At 54.0% G+C, this 16,598-nt stretch overlaps 2 protein-coding genes across 3 annotated transcripts in view; one reads left to right on the top strand and one right to left on the bottom strand.

The window, feature by feature from the left end:
- The first annotated feature begins 5,599 nt into the window (after window positions 1-5,599).
- On the top strand, window positions 5,600-8,522 carry DNASE1 (deoxyribonuclease 1). Of its 2 annotated transcripts, XM_043560719.1 has the most exons (9): window positions 5,600-5,793; window positions 6,229-6,376; window positions 6,685-6,773; window positions 6,915-6,998; window positions 7,175-7,290; window positions 7,412-7,524; window positions 7,599-7,753; window positions 8,000-8,096; window positions 8,207-8,522. In XM_043560719.1, exons 1-9 carry the CDS (start codon window positions 5,780-5,782, stop codon window positions 8,258-8,260), a joined length of 870 nt encoding a protein of 289 aa, XP_043416654.1. In that variant the 5' UTR covers window positions 5,600-5,779; the 3' UTR covers window positions 8,261-8,522. The 2 variants fall into 2 exon arrangements, with proteins under 2 accessions (XP_043416654.1, XP_043416655.1); XM_043560720.1 differs by lacking the exons at window positions 5,600-5,793; window positions 6,685-6,773 and having other exon boundaries at window positions 6,236-6,376.
- The window catches only part of TRAP1 (TNF receptor associated protein 1), a 48,918-nt gene continuing 40,788 nt past the window's right edge, over window positions 8,469-16,598 (bottom strand). The window contains exons 13-18 of the mRNA XM_043560718.1: window positions 15,237-15,422; window positions 14,716-14,854; window positions 13,661-13,746; window positions 11,604-11,749; window positions 8,838-8,910; window positions 8,469-8,721 (exon numbers count right to left, since the gene is read on the bottom strand). Of these exons, the coding sequence (XP_043416653.1) occupies window positions 8,620-8,721; window positions 8,838-8,910; window positions 11,604-11,749; window positions 13,661-13,746; window positions 14,716-14,854; window positions 15,237-15,422 (732 nt within the window). The 3' untranslated portion in view covers window positions 8,469-8,619. The remainder of the gene's footprint in view (window positions 8,722-8,837; window positions 8,911-11,603; window positions 11,750-13,660; window positions 13,747-14,715; window positions 14,855-15,236; window positions 15,423-16,598) is intronic.

The raw sequence follows: 16,598 nt of genomic DNA, 5'->3' as shown, positions 1-16,598 counted from the left end.
TTGGGATTCTCTCTTTCTCTCTGCCCCTCTCCTACTTGCAATTTCTCTTGTCTGTCTCTCAAAAATATTAAAAAAAAAAAAATTACTGCTGGGGCGCCTGGGTGGCTCAGTCAGCTAAGTGTTCTACTCATGACCTTGGCTCAGGTCTTGATCTCAGGGTTGTTGAGTTCAAGCCCGGCGTTGGGCTCCGCACTGGGTGTGAAGCCTGCCTACCAAAATTATGTTACAGCTAAAAAATGGTAACTGTCACTGACCTTTCAGTCGGACATAATCTTTGCATCCGTAGAGGGTCTTCCCTCGATTCTGGCAGCTGCTGACACACGAGGGTCTTGGCTGCCAAAGGGTGGGGTGTCTGTGGCAATTCCTTAAAGTAAGAAAACAGTTGAGTTTGCTCCATTGGTGGACTCTTCGCTTCATGAACGATTTCTCCGTAGTATGTGACGCTGTTTGATAGCATTGGTTCCATGGTAGAAATTCTTTCAAAATTGGAGTCTCCTCAAACTCTGTTGTTCTGTCAGCTAAGTTTATGAAATACTCTTGTTGTCCTTCTGTCAGTCGTCAGATTTTCACCAGGAGTAGAGTTCCATCTCCATAAACCACGTTCTTTGCTCATCATAAGAAGCAACTCCTTGGGGCGTCTGGTGGCTCAGTCAGTTACATGTCCAAATTCGGCTCAGGCTATGATCTTACGGTTTGTGGGTTCAAGCCCCACATCAGGCTCTGTGCTGACAGCTCAGAGCCTGGAGCCTGCTTCGGATTCTGTGTCTCCCTCTCTCTCTGTTCCTCCCCTGCTTGCACTCTGTCTTTCTCTCAAAAATAAATAAACATTAAAAAAAAAAAAAGCAACTCCTCATCTGTACAGTGGGTTTATCGGGATGTAACCCTTATTGTAAAGTGAGGAAGATCTGTACAGGTAAATCCGAAGACAAATATGTTTTCATTAAGTCACCGACATTTCTTATGAATGGAATGTGTGAGTCTGCTGGGTACTTTTTAAATTTTATTTATTTATTTTTTAATATGAAATTTATTGTCAAATTGGTTTCCATACAACTCCCAGTGCTCATCCCAACAGGTGCCCTCCTCAGTGTCCAGCACCCACCCTCTCCTCCCTCCCACCCCCATCTACCCTCAGTTTATTCTCAGTTTTTAAGAGTCTCTTATGCTTTGGCTCTCTCCCTCTCTAACCTTTTTTTTTTTTCTTCCCCTCCCCCATGGACTTCTGTTAAGTTTCTCAGGATCCACATAAGAGTGAAAACATATGGTACCTGTCTTTCTCTGTATGACTTACTGCACTTAGCATAACACTCTCCAGTTCCATCCACGTTGCTACAAAAGGCCGTATTTCATTCTTTCTCATTTTCACGTAGTACTCCATTGTGTATATAAACCACAATTTCTTTATCCATTCATCAGTTGATGGACATTTAGGCTCTTTCCATAATTTGGCTACTGTTGAAAGTGCTGCTATAAACATTGGGGTACAAGTGCCCCTATGCATCAGGAACTCCTGTATCCCTTGGGTAAATTCCTAACAGTGCTACTGCTGGGTCATAGGGTAGGCCTATTTTTAATTTTTTGAGGAACCTCCACACTGTTTTCCAGAGTGGCTGCACCAGTTTGCATTCCCACCAACAGTGCAAGAGGGTTCCCGTTTCTCCACATCCTCGCCAGCATCTATAGTCTCCTGATTTGTTCATTTTGGCCACTCTGGTGTGAGGTGGTGTCTGAGTGTGGTTTTGATTGGTGTTTCCTTGATGAGGAGCGACGTTGAGCATCTTTTCATGTGCCTGTTGGCCATCTTCTTTAGAGAAGTGTCTATTCATGTTTTCTGCCCATTTCTTCACTGGGTTATTTGTTTTTTTGGGTGTGGAGTTTGGTGAGCTCATTATAGATTTTGGATACTAGCCCTTTGTCCGATATGTCATTTGCAAAAGCTTTTCCCATTCTGTTGGTTGCCTTTTAGTTTTGGTGATTGTTTCCTTTGCTGTGCAGAAGCTTTTTATCTTGATGAGGTCCCAATAGCTCATTTTTGCTTTTAATTCCCTTGCCTTTGGGGATGTGTCAACTAAGAAATTGCTGCGGCTAAGGTCACAGAGGTTTTTTCCTGCTTTCTCCTCTAGGGTTTTGACGGTTTCCTGTCTCATATTCAGGTCCTTTATCCATTTTGAGTTTGTTTTTGTGAATGGGGTAAGAAAGTGGTCTAGTTTCATCCTTCTGCATGTCGCTGTCCAGTTCTCCCAGCACCATTTGTTAAAGAGACTGCCTTTTTTCCATTGGATGTTCTTTCCTGCTTTGTCAAAGATGAGTTACTTTTGTGGGTCTAGTTCTGGGGTTTCTTTTCAATTCCATTGGTCTCTGTGTCTGTTTTTGTGATGCTGGGCACTTTTTAAATCTTGGAATCAGATTGGATGCTGCCATCCTCAGTGCCTGTTCCACAGTGATTGTCACGCAGTAATTACATTTTCAGTAGCTGCCAGAAACCTAGCTTTGCAGAGTCCTGAGGCCACAGAAAGGAACGTAGCAGGATAAAATGCCGAAACCGTGAGCTGCCTTAACCACTGTGTCTGACCATGTTGAGTATCACTGTTCAGAAGTTAAAAGTATCCTACGCTGCCCTGGAAGTTCACTGTGGGGCCGGAGGTACCTCACTACACGGTTTGGGAACCGTCGCTGTGTGTCCTTTCCTCTTCCCTCTGGATCTGGGGACCTCCTCTTCCCCGGGCTACATGTTGGGGGCAGTCACCCCAGCCCCCACAGCTTGTAGGAATGGGTCACAGGGTCTTAGGGCATTTACCGTCACGTGAAGGCCACCAGCCTGCAGAGGTGTGTGTTCCCAGCCTTGTGTTGAGAGGCTTGGTGCTTTTTTCTTTATCCTTTGATTTCGCCCACAGCAGAGCTCAAGATCGGGCTCTGGTTTCAGTAAACCATTGTGATGTGCTATTTCCCCTTCTTGTATCTGGAGCAGTTTCAGTTTAACCAAAGAGGGTAGTGTTTTTTCAGGGTTGATGTAAAAATAGCTCCACCTGATCAGAGAAGGTGAGCAGCTGTCGGCACTCATTTCCCTGCTGACAAGACCAAAAAATGCCAGAATTACTGGGCCACCTACCCTTCCCTGGCACCCATTCTGTGTTTCCACTGTGGGCTGGCTGGGCATGGGAGGAGTGGACTCCCCACTATTAGTGTTGAGCTTGGCTGTTGCTGAGGCCAAGAGGATATGGACAGAAGTGGCAACATGCAAATTCTGAACCTGGGCCTCTGGAGGCATTGTGTATTTGTTTGCTCCTCTGGAAGCTTCCACCTCCTCCCATGTTAGAAGAGCTTGCCTTGGGTGGCTGCAAGCCTATGAGCATGAGGGAAAAATGCTTATCTTGTACACTGAGTTTTGGGGTTGCTTGTTACACAAGAGCTGACTGATACAAACCAAAAAGTCCAGGAGTTAAAGGTGAAAAGAATGACAGCAATAGAGCATTTGACAGGGTCACTGTTCTTCAGGAGAAGATGTATTTTTAAGGAGATGTGAATTTCTGTGGAATGTTATCCGTTGGTTCTTAAACCTAAGAGCAAGGCAGTGACAGTTTTATTCCTATTTTAGAGATGAAGACAGGCTCCAAATGGCTGCTGATGCAATGGGAGAGCCTGGTGTGGGCCCCAGATGGCTGCCTCCTGGTCGCGGCTCCTACTCGGGCTGTGTTGCCTCTTCTGCAGGCCCAGCTCTGTGGGCGGCGGTGCACGCTGCTCTTTGTAGGAGCCACAATCAGACTGGGGCGGGGGACTGACCGCGGCTGGGAGCTCTGCGGGGCACAAGGGACAGCGTTTTGCCGGGAGGTAGGACAGGTGCCTGTGTCCCACGTGCTGAGAGACGGAGAGACCAGGCTCCTGCAGTGTGAGCCACGCCTCTTGTGCCGCCTGTGGTCGGCGTCCCACCTTTGGGCAAAAGCGGGGCTGGTGGCCTCCCTCCGCCTTTGCTCCCAGGCTTCCCTCAAAAGGTCAGGCGGGGTGTGTCTAGGAAGGCTGAAGCGCATCGGCGCAGGGGGCCCGGCCACCTGCCCTGAATACACACGGTCTCCCCTGCTGCTTGCCGTCTGGATTTTGATGCTTAAAAACTCAGAGACTGAGAACAGAAGCAGCACTCAGACCTTTGCAAAGGCTGTGATGGGCCTCCTGGTCGCTTGAGGACCAGCCCACCTGATTTCCACCGCACGAGAGACACACGGACTGACTGGCACGATGCCGACAAGCACTGCCACCTGTCAGCATGTTTTCATTACTTTGGGCTCCTGGTCTTGTTGGTTTACCTTCTGACCGGTTTTTCGTCCCTTCTGAGACCTCCTGTTCTGTGACGAGCTCGTGCCGGATCTGCACTTCCCTGCCAGCTGCCCGGAGGCCGCTTCTGTTCCCTGCCCTCCAGCACCGCCCCCCCCCCCCCCCAATCCGTCTTTACTGAGAGAACCTTCAGTCCCAGGAGGGGACCTGGCCCTCCCACTCCCAGGGCTGTCCTTGGAGACAACAGCCCACACCCCCCACAGTGGGTGGAGCCCCCGCAGATGGGGCAAACAATGGCTCCCAGAAGATCGCCATGTCCCAATCCCTGGGACCTGTGAATGTGAACTCCGGTGGCCAAAAATGACTCTGCAGCTGTGATCCAGTTAAGGCTCTTGAGATGGGGAGAAGATCCTGGTTCCCCGGGAGGACCCCGAATTCCTCCCATCCTGAATGAGGGGCCGAGAAAATGGACTCAGGAGAGAGAACCGCGTGGGGGCAGAGGCGGAGACTGGGTGATAAGGCCACACAGCCACGGCAGGCCTGGAGCCCTCAGGGCTGGGATGCAGGGGATCTTCCCCTCACGTCCCCGGTGGAGCGCAGCCCCTGCCACATCTTGGGTTTCCATCTCTGGCCTCTATGACTGTTAGAGAATAAACCTCTGTCAGTTTAAGCCACCAGCTTTTTGGTGACTTGTTTCAGGAGTCACAGAACATGAGTAAGTGGAGAGTTAAGGATTCCCAAAAAGGGACTGGAACGAGGCCTGGAGCCTCAGCTGTTTGACAGTGTCCCTGTCACCCAGGGTCACCTATCCCTGGAACACACACCTCTTCACCATAAGGGCCCTGTTGCCTTGCTGGCGACTGAGGTGGCCTTGTGTCATCACCCCTTCCTGGTGCCCATGGCCTTCTGGCCTTGCGTGCTCCTCGGAGAGCCCAACCTGTAGCCCGTCTGCCTGCAGCCGCGCCGCTGACCAATGAGGGGGCGGTGTTCGGGGTGCTGCGGGACGCGGGGCCACAGAGGGGATGGCTGGCTTTGACCTGTGGCTCCAAGGTCGTGTTCATGCTGGAACGCAGCTGGGCCACCCTCCAGCGCACACCTGCTCCCTCCCCATACCTGGGAGAGCGGCATGTGTGAAGGACGAGGGCTCCTTTGGCCCTTTCATTAGACTTTTTAAGACTAAATGCAAATATTATCAGGTGCTCCTGTTACAGCAGCGAGAACCTGTGCCTGTTGAAGTAAACACACGGCAGCCATCCGTTACAGGCAGCACCATTGTTCTGTGTCCCCCAGGTGATGCCCTGGGAAAGGTCACGGCTGCCTAAACCTTTAAAACCCCCGGAGGGACACGCATTCCCTGTGTTGGGGTTCGGAGCTACGACTCTGCATGGGCCTCTCTGCTGTTTTTAGATCCACTTCCCTTTATAAATGATTTTTTTTTCCTAAAGCAGCAAAAGGACAAAGTTGATACTGACCAGAGGATCCCCGATTGTCAGGATCCCCATCGTCCTTATAGATGTTGACCTTCAGGTGAGTACTGCCCTGAGGGCAGGGTGACATGTGGCCCGTGGAAGGTGGGTGCCAGGCCCGGAGGTTGCCCTCAGGGTCCCTCTGGGTGACTGGCCAGTCCTGTCTAGGTGGGTGCCCTGAGCAGGGAGGGCAGTGAGCCAGCGTCCCACCAATAGAGGGCCGGGGGCCACCTCAGGCTGGCACCTCTTCTGACCAGACAGGCGCTTGTCTTCTGGCGGGTAGAGACCTCGGGTTCTGACACTTAGGTGTCTTGCCTCTGGACACTGATGAGAAGGTTCTGAGACTCCTCCCAGCCTGATCAGCACAGCCCACAAAGACGGGATTTACTCACCCTTGGGCCCCACCAGCCCCACACAGCTAGATCCCGGGGGAGGACGGGCTACCGTCTGTCTCTGCTGTCCCCGGATTCTTGAGTAAACAAGCGTCCTGCTCCAGGATGAGGGGTGCCAGGCTGATGGGGGCACTGCTCGCCCTGGCTGGCCTACTGCATGTGGCCCTGACCCTGAAAATAGCAGCCTTCAACATCCGCACTTTCGGGGAGACCAAGATGTCCAATGCCACTCTCTCCAACTACATTGTGCAGGTGGGTCCAGGCCGGCTTGTCTCTGAGGAGTCCTGGGGGTGGATGTGGGTTAACAGGCCCTGGGAACACTGGGCCGGCAGGCAGTCTGGAGGGTGGCCACAGATGGGGAGTGTTGAGAGCCTCTGGTGACAGGAGGGCTCCCGTCTGGCAGCAGAGTCCCAGGCAAGAGTGTCAGACCAAACCATGCCACAAAAGTGCCCTGGGGAGTAGCGGCTGTGGCCCTACGGGGACCTGGAGGAAGCAGGGCCCAGCCACCCCCACATCTGCCCAGCCTGCCCTGCTGAGCACCATTGTGGCCCTGTCTGCAGATCCTGAGTCGCTACGATATTGCTGTCATCCAGGAGGTCCGAGACAGCCACCTGACAGCCGTGGGAAGGCTGCTGGACAGACTCAATCAGTGGGTGATGGCGGCGGGGTTCTGGGGAGGCACAGGATGGTGACACCCCCCTCCAGGGCACGGCACCGTTTCCTGTTGTGGACAGGAGCCCTGCTATGGGCGGCAGAAGGGCTCCCTGGGACATTTGTCTTCTCAATCCAGGGATGACCCAAACGCCTTCCATTACGTGGTCAGCGAGCCGCTGGGACGCAACAGCTACAAGGAACGCTACCTCTACGTGTTCAGGTAAAGCCCCGGCGCCGAGACGCGGGCCACCCCCAGAGGGTGCTAACGGAAGCCCGAGGGTGGTCTAGAGGTCCGTGGGCCGCACCCCTGGGGCTCCCCCAACGTGTGCAGAGGCAGGACGGTGCAGGCATGTGGCGGCCCCCCCAGTCTCGGGCTCATGCCCTGGCCTCCCCCAGACCCGACCAGGTGTCCGTGCTGGACAGCTACCAGTATGACGACGGCTGCGAGCCGTGCGGGAACGACACCTTCAGCCGCGAGCCCGCCATCGTCAGGTTCTTCTCCCCACTCACTGGTGCGTAGCTCTTCTCGGGGCCCCGGCAGGCTCGTGTCACATGACCCCCCAGCACTTCGGTCTTAGTTACTTCCACCCCCTGGCGACGGCCCTGAGCTTTAGCTCAACGCCGTCTCCGCAGAGGTCAAAGAGTTTGCCATCGTTCCCCTGCACGCGGCCCCCCTGGATGCGGTGGCCGAGATGGACTCTCTCTACGACGTCTACCTGGACGTGCGGCAGAAGTGGGACCTGGAGGTGAGTCCGCAGCCCGGGCCCTGGAGGCACCGCTCGTGCACCCAGGTGTCTGACCGACCGGTGTCTCTGTGTAGGACGTCATGCTCATGGGCGACTTCAACGCTGGCTGCAGCTACGTGGTCCCCTCCCAGTGGTCATCCATCCGCCTGCGCACGAGCCCTGCCTTCCAGTGGCTGATCCCGGACACCGCAGACACCACAGCCACCTCTACGCGCTGCGCTTACGACAGGTAGGCGGGGACGAGGCCGCCTGGACTGCTCGGTCCAGGTTCCCAAGACCTGGGTCAGGCCCTGTCCGGGGCCCTAGTGCCAGGGGAGGTGCTCCCGGTCCCTTGGCTCAGCTTGTGGAGCCAAGGCCGCCTGGGGGGCTGCCCGGCAGTACTGGGTCATGACCTTGACCAGACAGAGGCGCGAAGGGTGTATGTGGGCAGCCAGCCTCGAGGCTGATGGGGACCCTCTCGTGTGTGGTGCCGCAGGATCGTGGTGGCGGGCCCCCTGCTCCAGCACGCCATCGTCCCGGACTCGGCCACCCCCTTTAACTTCCAAGCTGCATTTGGCCTGAGCAACCAGCTGGTACGTGTCTGCAGCTCTGATGGGGCTGGGGCAGGGGTCCGGTCAGGACGCAGTGTGCACAGAGTATGCCATGACAGGCATCCCTGTGCTCACCATGTGTTTTCCCACAGGCCCAGGCCATCAGTGACCATTACCCAGTGGAGGTGACACTAAAGAGAGCCTGATGTGAGTGGGGCCCTGGCCCCAGTTTGTCGCTACAGTCAAGCGTTGGGCCTAAGGTTTCCCCTGAGCACCCTCTCCCCACGGCACCTGGAATCTGTGCAAGGACAGAAGTGGGCTTTTTGTCACTATTTCCAGTTCCACTGTGAGCAGGGGGTTGTGGAAACAGAGCCCCCTACCCACCTCCTCTGTCCGGACAAAAAAACTTAATACTTAGATTAAGAAATACCTTTAATTTAAGTAAATAAAGCTCAAAGGGTGTTCTCATTGGTGGCATCTAGTCCTTCATCCCTGGCTGCCTCCTCCATCTGTCACCTCTGCTTGAGCCCTTTCACTGCAGGCAAGAGCAGGGCATCCCTGCCCCTCAGTGGCGTTCCAGGGCCTTGACAAGTAAGTGGTTCAGGCGGCCCACCATGGATCGGGGGTCATCCACAAGGCCGGCAGCGATCATGGCGTTCTCGTAGATCTGAAAGGCAGGCAGGGTAACTGCATTAGTGAGACGGCAAGGCCCCGCAGACGAGGCAGGGAGAGCACTGTCCCCCCGCCACGGAGGCTCCAGAATTCTGGCTCCGGAAGACTCACCTGGTCAACCAGCAGCTGGGCCAGGTCAGGCTCACTGTCTCTCAGCTGACTGAGTTTCTTGATCAGTGTGTGTCTGCAGCACAGAAAAGACCAGAAGTCAGGGCTGGGTGCTGCACAACCAGCACAAGAGCCTCTACATTCTGAGGACTTTTCTGGGAGGTTGTGGTTACCGAAACAGTCAAAAAGACGCATGGTAGACCAGTCTAAGAAAAAAGGCACAAAATGACGGATTTCCGAGGACAGAAACACTACCAACAGGAATTTAAAATATGAAAAATATTTTGTTTAGGTATAAAAGCAGTCTTAGAAACTCATAAGCATAGAAGAACAGCCAGGAGACATGGCCCAGATGTGAAAGCACATTGTAAGGCTCCAGGAACTGGACCACTGGTTCTAGAAAACGAAAGGGCAACCGTGGACAACATCTACACAACTTGATGCACACGTGGGGACATAAGGGCAGCCAGTACTTAAGGACAATAGGTAGGGTCACTGGCCAGCCACCCAGACAGAACACAACTGGATTTCTTATACCAATAAATACAAACATTGACAGGGAAAAAGAGAAAGATTTCTGAAGCAAAATGCAAAACACAAGTCAAAAAGAAGAAAATGATCACTACAACTCCCTAGGAATTCTATTGTTTTCTACATAGAAAAAAAAATGCCATAAACTTACACTATCTGATCTTTTTCCTAAGACACCTCCATCAAAATGGTAATTTTTCAAATGGCCAGAGTTGAGACCTTTGGTATGGGGCACCTAAGTGACTGACTTCAACTCAGGTCATGATCTCACACAATGAGTTTGAGCTCTGTGTCAGGCTCTGTGTCTCGCCCTCTCAAAAATAAATTAAAACGTTCACATTTAAATTTTTTTTAATTTTTATTTTTGAGAGACAGAGAGAGAAGTGGGGAGGGGCAGAGACAAAAAGAGACAGAATGCAAAGCAGGCTCCAGGCTCTGAGCTGTCAGCACAGAGCCTGATGCAGGGCTCGAACCCACAAGCAGTGAGATCATGACCTGAGCCAAAGTTGACGTTTAACCGACTGAGCCACCCAGGCACCCCTAAAACGTTAAATTTTTTTAAGTTTGTTCAAACTGAAGGCATTGGGGAAAGTTTGTCTAACTGCTACGGGGTACAGGGCAGTCACAGTCTAAAAATTCACCTGGACGTCGCTCTGAGACTTAGCAATCCGCTTTGCTCACGGCACCGGTACGGTAGGAAACCCTTATCAGAAGGCCACCAGCCAATCTGCATGCACGACAGGTGCAGGCCAACTCTGGGAAAACACGACCTAAGGGGGGCCGTGCTGGGTACTAGGAAAACTTCACTATGGATTCCTCTGGTTCTTTAGAATTCTGAACCCGGTGCACAGATGAACAATTTTCAAAGCAACTAAAATTTAAAAATCGCCTGGCAGTAAGAACGAGCCCTCCATACAGCTCTCCCACAGAACTACTTGTGTGCCAGCATTAGGTAGAGGCTGGGGTCAGCCACTCCGACAGGCGCCCACAGCTGAAGCCTTGTGTGCCCCCGGGATGGAGGCCACACGCACACACTGGTGCGGCTCCCGTTGCCGCCTGACCGGCCGCGAGCCGCGTCAGCGCGCTCACCAGATTCCAGGTGTGGTCACTTGGCTCAGAAAGTACAATAGGAACCTCTGCCCTCTCCCCAGCAGTCTAGACAAAACGTATGCTTATAAAACATACATACATAACATACATATAAAACAAGCATTAAAAAGGATATGATAAAGTGAGTCATAATGCAAAAAAGACACAAAAGTACAAGGCCAGAGTCCAGAAGAAAATATGCCAAATGGGCTGTAGTAACTGGTTGGGGACAAGACGAGGGACGCTTGCTTTTTGCTATTTTGTAACATATTTGGTAACCTGTTGATAGAATTTCATTTAAAAGTTATTACTGTAGGGGCGCCTGGGTGGCTCAGTTGAGCGTCCAACACTGGATTTTGGCTCAGGTCACCATCCCCAGGGTCATGGGATTGAGCCCTGCGTCGGGCTCCAGGCTCAGCACAGAGATGGTCTCTCTCTGCCCCTCTCCCCTGCTGACACTCCCTCAAGAGAAAACAAAAAAGGACAGTCTTAGAAGGCATGTCACGAGAAAGCCAAGCCAAAGGATGGTCAATGCAGGGCCCTGGGGACTCCCGTGCTATGCAAGCAGCGCGCACGTCCTCGTCCAGGTGAGGGTAGCCGGGCCGTGAGCCAGATGGGGACAAGAGTGTTCACAGCAACCTGTTGCCACCAGCCCCTGAACAGAAACTACCCCAAAACAGCCTAACGGTGCTAAGGCAGACTCCTATTTCTCAGCTACAAACACAAACCCGAGCCACCCTCCACGCGGACTGTCTCGTGCCGAGTCGTGGAAGCAGGACTTTAAAAACACACTCAAGGATTCCACACACGTCAAAGTTCAAAACTGCCAACACAGAGCGTCTTCACGGATGCGTGAATAGGCAGTAGAACCACGGCGAGGTGAGGAAATGACTACTCCTGCAGCGAGGGCTCTGGTGACCTCTGAGGACAGGGACAGACTCTAGTGGGAAACGGGGGCATCTGAATGAAGGCCAACAAGGTGGTTTTTTAGGACCTTGTGGGGGATAATTTAATAGTCATCAAACCACGTAAGCCTTATGCCCTCCTGAGGTGTCGTAAACGAAGGTAGCGCACAAACCCACTCACACACACGACATGGCAGGTCGGAAACGCGGGCCCGGGGCCTGGGCCGGGAGCCGGCGGCCCTACCTGGGGTTGATCTCCAGTGTGGGCTGCAGGACCTGAGCGCGCTCCTCCTGGGTCTTGGCCAGCTGCTGCATGCGCAGGAAGTGCCGGGCGGCCCCCATCTCCAGCACGGTGATCATGGCAGGGTGGGTGTCCAGTCGGAGAGTCACCTACGAGCCAGGCCAGGGACCAGAGGTGAGGGAGGAGCTGGAGGCGGGGGCTCCTGGGCTGCAGGGTCTGGGCCATTCATGAAGCTTACCCGGGTGACACACACAATGCAGGTCTCCAGGGACACCCCTCCCTTGCACTCACGAGAAGGGAGTCTGAGCTGCCACCACATGAAGTTCCTGGAACACATCCCGATCGTGGACTCCCTCCTCCTCTATCCCCCACCCCCCAAAACTACTGGTCTTTAACGTGTCCATTGCTGTCCCAGGTGTATCTGGCCTGGGTTAACTAACCTCTGCTGCACGGGGGCCATGGAGGGGTCCCACAGCGGTCAAGGACCCCGCAAGCCGGCTGCTCCCCTGCCCAAGGCCCCAGCCTCTCCAGTACGTCCTCCCTTAATCCTGCCCATCCTCCCTCTGTCTTGCCTGTCCCAATGGCCTGAGCCCCCTTCCCACGGCTCCCACGGGCCTGGATTTCATCCACTACACCTGCCACCGAACGTTCGAGATCCTGCTCCCTGTGGGCCTCTCCCTTGCCACCCAGAGGGTGTGGGCCTGCAGACTCAGGCCAGACTTCTGGGCCTGCTGGACCCATGGCGCAGCAATGGAGAACCTGCGCCGGGATTCAAATCCAGCTCCCGGACTGCGAGCTGTGATGTGGGGAAGTGTTCCACCTCGTCTCCTTCGTGGGTCAAATGCACTCATTCTAATTAGCTCGGAGGTCACCCTGTGACCTCGGAGGTCATGCTGTGCATGACACAGCACATGTCACAAAGAGAAATCCCGGCTGTGCGCCATGGCTCTCAATGCTCACTGCCCGGAAGCCACACAGGTCCCCAGATGCCACCTCTTACAGAGGTGCCTCCTCTGCTCTTGGCTGTTCCCACCCTGCACACCTTTAGCGCCACGCCTGGAGGTGTCCCTGTGCCAGTGACTTCACACTGAACACCTGTCCTCCGGCTACCATGGCCTTCTCTTGTAGGTCCGAGATGGACTGCTCGGTTGCCAGCTGCTCTGGACAGAACTTATGTGACTTGTGCGTTTCTGCCCAGAGCCGCACCTACACAGTCCCAGGGGCCTGAGTTGGCTTGTGCTCCGTATCTGGCCTCGGCATCAGAATTGGCCTTTCTGACGCCAAGAGGGACTAACTTGCCTCGCCCTCTCGAGCCAGACCAGGCTGGCCCCCTGGAATGGATCAGGGAGCGAAGAGAAATAGGCAGATGCCGAGCTCCCAAGACCATGAGACGGTAAGAGAAACAAAGACTATGCTTAGGTAGACTCCATGACTCACCGGGATCACACACGCATAGGGCACACACTGCCTTGGCAGCAACAGCTGGAAGCCTCACCTGAGAAGGATACTCGGCCCAGGACCCTCAGTCGGGACCCCGACCAGGCTGTTTGCCGCGGGACTCCCCCAGCCACGAGGCTGGATGTGGTGAGCACCGATTTGATGTACGAACCCTTCTCTGTTCTTCTCTACACTCTCCCCCTCTTTATGTTACTCTAATGGTTTGATTTCGTATATTCCCTTTCCTTTATAATTAAAGCTCCTTCATGGAACGGAAGTATGGCTCCTGTGAATTACGATTCAGAACACCGGCTTGCTGAGACCCACCCAGACCCCTGAGAACCTGAGTTGGGCAGTCAGCTCCCCGTGTCCTCGGCCACCACAGCGCCTTGGAGACAGCCAGCTGGGGACCTCCCCCCGCCTGTTCTCTGCTTCCACCTGCTCTACAGAGTGGCACATGTACGCCCCTGGGCACTGGTGCGCGTGCACACACAGGCACGGCAGCAACGCGCCGGTCTCCCCCTCAGATCACGACCGCAGGGAAGATACCCACAGGGCCGGCAGCAGTGCGGTCCCGGAGGCCCATGGCGGCCGGGTGGCAGCCCGTCTCCGGAAGGCCTCACCTTCACGTTGGTGACACGTGACCCCAGCGCATTTCTCATCCAGGCCATCAGGTCCTCCGTCTCCTTCTCGGACAGGCGGTCACTGGCTACAGGAGGGTAGACGGGAGCGGGCTCAGAGCCGCCCACCCCAGGGCATCCCAGGGGGCCTAAAATGCTGATGCCTCAATACTGGGTTTCAAGAAGGCTCCCTCCGCCCCTGTCGGCCACTGCCGCAGAGACAGAGGCTTCCCGAAAGGACCTTCATCTAAAAGTAAGCAGATTAAATTGGATCCCAAAAAGGACACCTTGGGGGCACCTGGTTGCCTGAGTCCGTGGAGCATTCAACTCTTGATCTCAGGATCAGGAATTCAAGCCCTATGCTGGGTGTGGAGCATAAAATAAAATAAAATAAAATAAAATAAAATAAAATAAAATAAAATAAAATAAAAAAATAAAAAATAAAAAATAAAATAAAATAAATAAAAAAAATAAAAAAATAAAAAAAAATAAATAAAATAAAATAAAATAAATTAAATTAAATAAATAGACAGACAGACATTTTTGGTTGCCTGAGGCCCATATAATTTTGTGAGAGCTTTAAAAAGAATCTCTAGGGGCGCCTGGGTGGCTCAGTCGGTTAAGCATCTGGACTCTCGATTTTGGCTCAGATCATGATCCTGCAGTTTGTGGGATCAAGCCCCACATCGGGCTCTATGCTGACAGCACAGAGCCTGCTTGGGATTCTCTCTCTCTACCCCTCCCCTGCTCACTCTCTCAAAATAAATACAATAAACATAAAAAAAAAAAAAAAAAAAAGACCACTTCTGATTCTGTTGGAAGCCAAGCTGGAGGGAGCACTCAGACCCCCAGGATCTAAACAAAAATGTTTCCCATTCATCATGAAGATGGTCCCCAACAGCTTCCTCTGTGCAGGCTGGGGACCCCAGATACACATGAGAAGAGAAAAAACTCCATATGAACCCAGCACTACAAGATGGAAGAGGCCGTCTTAGCCTTCTCTGCACCCCCAGGCCACCACCCACACCTGGGTTCAGAGAGAAGGGGAGCGAGCCTACCCGGGGACCCGTCCTCCAACTTCTCCTCCTTATAGTGATCAACAACGATGTCCGTCTCCACAGAGATCAGCTTCTTCTTGTCAAACTCACGAAGGTGTAGCAAAGTCAGTTCATCGAACTGCTCGTAGCAGAAGAGAACCTGCGAGAGCCCAAGAGCATTGGCGTCGGGCCTGGAGAAGTCTGCCCGCAACAGGACAGAGCGGAGCGTGAGGCCAGGGCCGGGTCCTATGTCTGGAAAGGCCATACTGGGGTCCGGGGGCTTCCTCAGCCTCATGGATACAGTGGTTCACCAGATGGTCCCGAGGGGGCCCTAGCAGTAGGAGTAGCAGTAGGATCGGTGACTACGGAGGAGCCCCGTGTCACCTCCCAGAGACACACAGACTAACGGCAGCCTGGCTGGGCCTCAGGACCCCTGGACATCAGCTGCCTCACGCGGCTTGGCTCTCCCGAGCATGTTCGGCCACTGTCTGGGGCTCAGACCCTGTTTATCCCGTCTGGACCCCAAGCCGTGGCCCACTCACCTCCATGTTTTTCTGCTTCATGGCCTCATAGTAGGGTGAATGCTCGGCCAGGTGCCGGCTGGGGGCGCACAGGTAGTAGATGGTGCGGGTGCCAGCCCGCATGCGGCCGGCATAGTCTGAGAGACTGGTCAGCTGCCCAGCAGGCAGTGCCGAGGACTCGTACCGTAGCAGCTTTGCAATATCCTCCTGCAGACAAAGGCCAGGTCACTCTCGTTCTAGGTCCTCGTTCTGAAAGCCTCCCAGCTGCCTTCCACAGGCTTTGGAAGCCTATGGCTACGGGGAAGAAGAGCTCTGGCCGGCCTCACCCCTGGCTGCCGGGCCCAAGGACGGCACTCGGCCCATGGGGGGCAGAGGGGACTCCGATGGTATCCATCGGGTCCCACATCAAATGTGCGGGGGACCCCGGAGAGAACCTTCGCCCTAGCTGGTCCGGGCCCCGTGGAGAAGGGCTTTCTGGTACACCTGTCCTAGACCACTGGTATACTGCCACTGTCCGTGCCAGAGACCTTCCCAGACCCAGCATCCTCTGTCCATCCCCGCCTCCTGGGCACGTGGATGAGATGTGGAGGCTGCATTCCTAGCCTTCCTCACGGCAAGGACTAGCGTCGGCCCGTGGGGCACAAATGACAGTGAGCCAGTAAGGGGGAGCCAGTCCTCCTCCATCCGGGCAGCTGAAGGTCAGTGTGCCCGCTGGTGTCATATCCTTGATGTGGGAGCTGCCTGCCGATGGTGGAGAAGCGGCCCCAAGCTGGGGCCTGGGTCCCCAATGCCACCAGCCAGCATGTGACTTGAGACCTCAACTCTGCCTCACCTCTACCAGTGACTTCTCCCTGATCATCCGGCACAGACATGTGGGGCTGGGAGGGGGGGGGGGCGTGCAGAAGAACACGGTGGAAGAGCAGACAGCCTGTGCCTAGAGCTGCTGGAGTCTGCCACCAACAAGGAGGGCTGAGAAGAGGCTGTGGCGGCCTCAGCACGCCAGGGCCCTAGGTCCACCTCCCACGACCTGAAGAACCTCCTGGGGGACCCCAGATGCTCGGTCACCTCCTCCTTCCTCACTGCTAAAGATGAAATCTCGACCCTCGGAGTGACTGCTTAATGGGGCACAGGTGTCTTTTTGGGGAGACGAGAATTATCTGAAGCTAGACGGCCGTGGATGCACAACTTGCGAATGTATGAAGGGCCACTGAATTGTTCACTTTGAAAGTGTGAATTTTACAGTATATGAATTATGTGGCAATTTAAAATTGGCCAAAAAATGTTTATGGAATGACTGTATTTTTTAATATTTACTTATTTTTGGACGAAAGTCCCAAATGTAAGACAGTAAACCAACAAAATCCTAGAGGAGACAACAGGCAG

Source organism: Prionailurus bengalensis, chromosome E3 (assembly GCF_016509475.1).
Source record: "Prionailurus bengalensis isolate Pbe53 chromosome E3, Fcat_Pben_1.1_paternal_pri, whole genome shotgun sequence".
NCBI lineage: Eukaryota > Metazoa > Chordata > Mammalia > Carnivora > Felidae > Prionailurus > Prionailurus bengalensis.
This window is presented reverse-complemented; position numbering and strand designations above follow the sequence as displayed.

What these genes read in the sequence shown, in the direction of transcription:
- DNASE1 (XM_043560719.1), top strand. An exon ending in CTGCTGGACAGACTCAATCA is followed by an intron (nt 6,774 to 6,914) that starts GTGGGTGATGGC and finishes TTCTCAATCCAG; the next exon opens with GGATGACCCAAACGCCTTCC. An exon ending in CGCTACCTCTACGTGTTCAG is followed by an intron (nt 6,999 to 7,174) that starts GTAAAGCCCCGG and finishes GGCCTCCCCCAG; the next exon opens with ACCCGACCAGGTGTCCGTGC.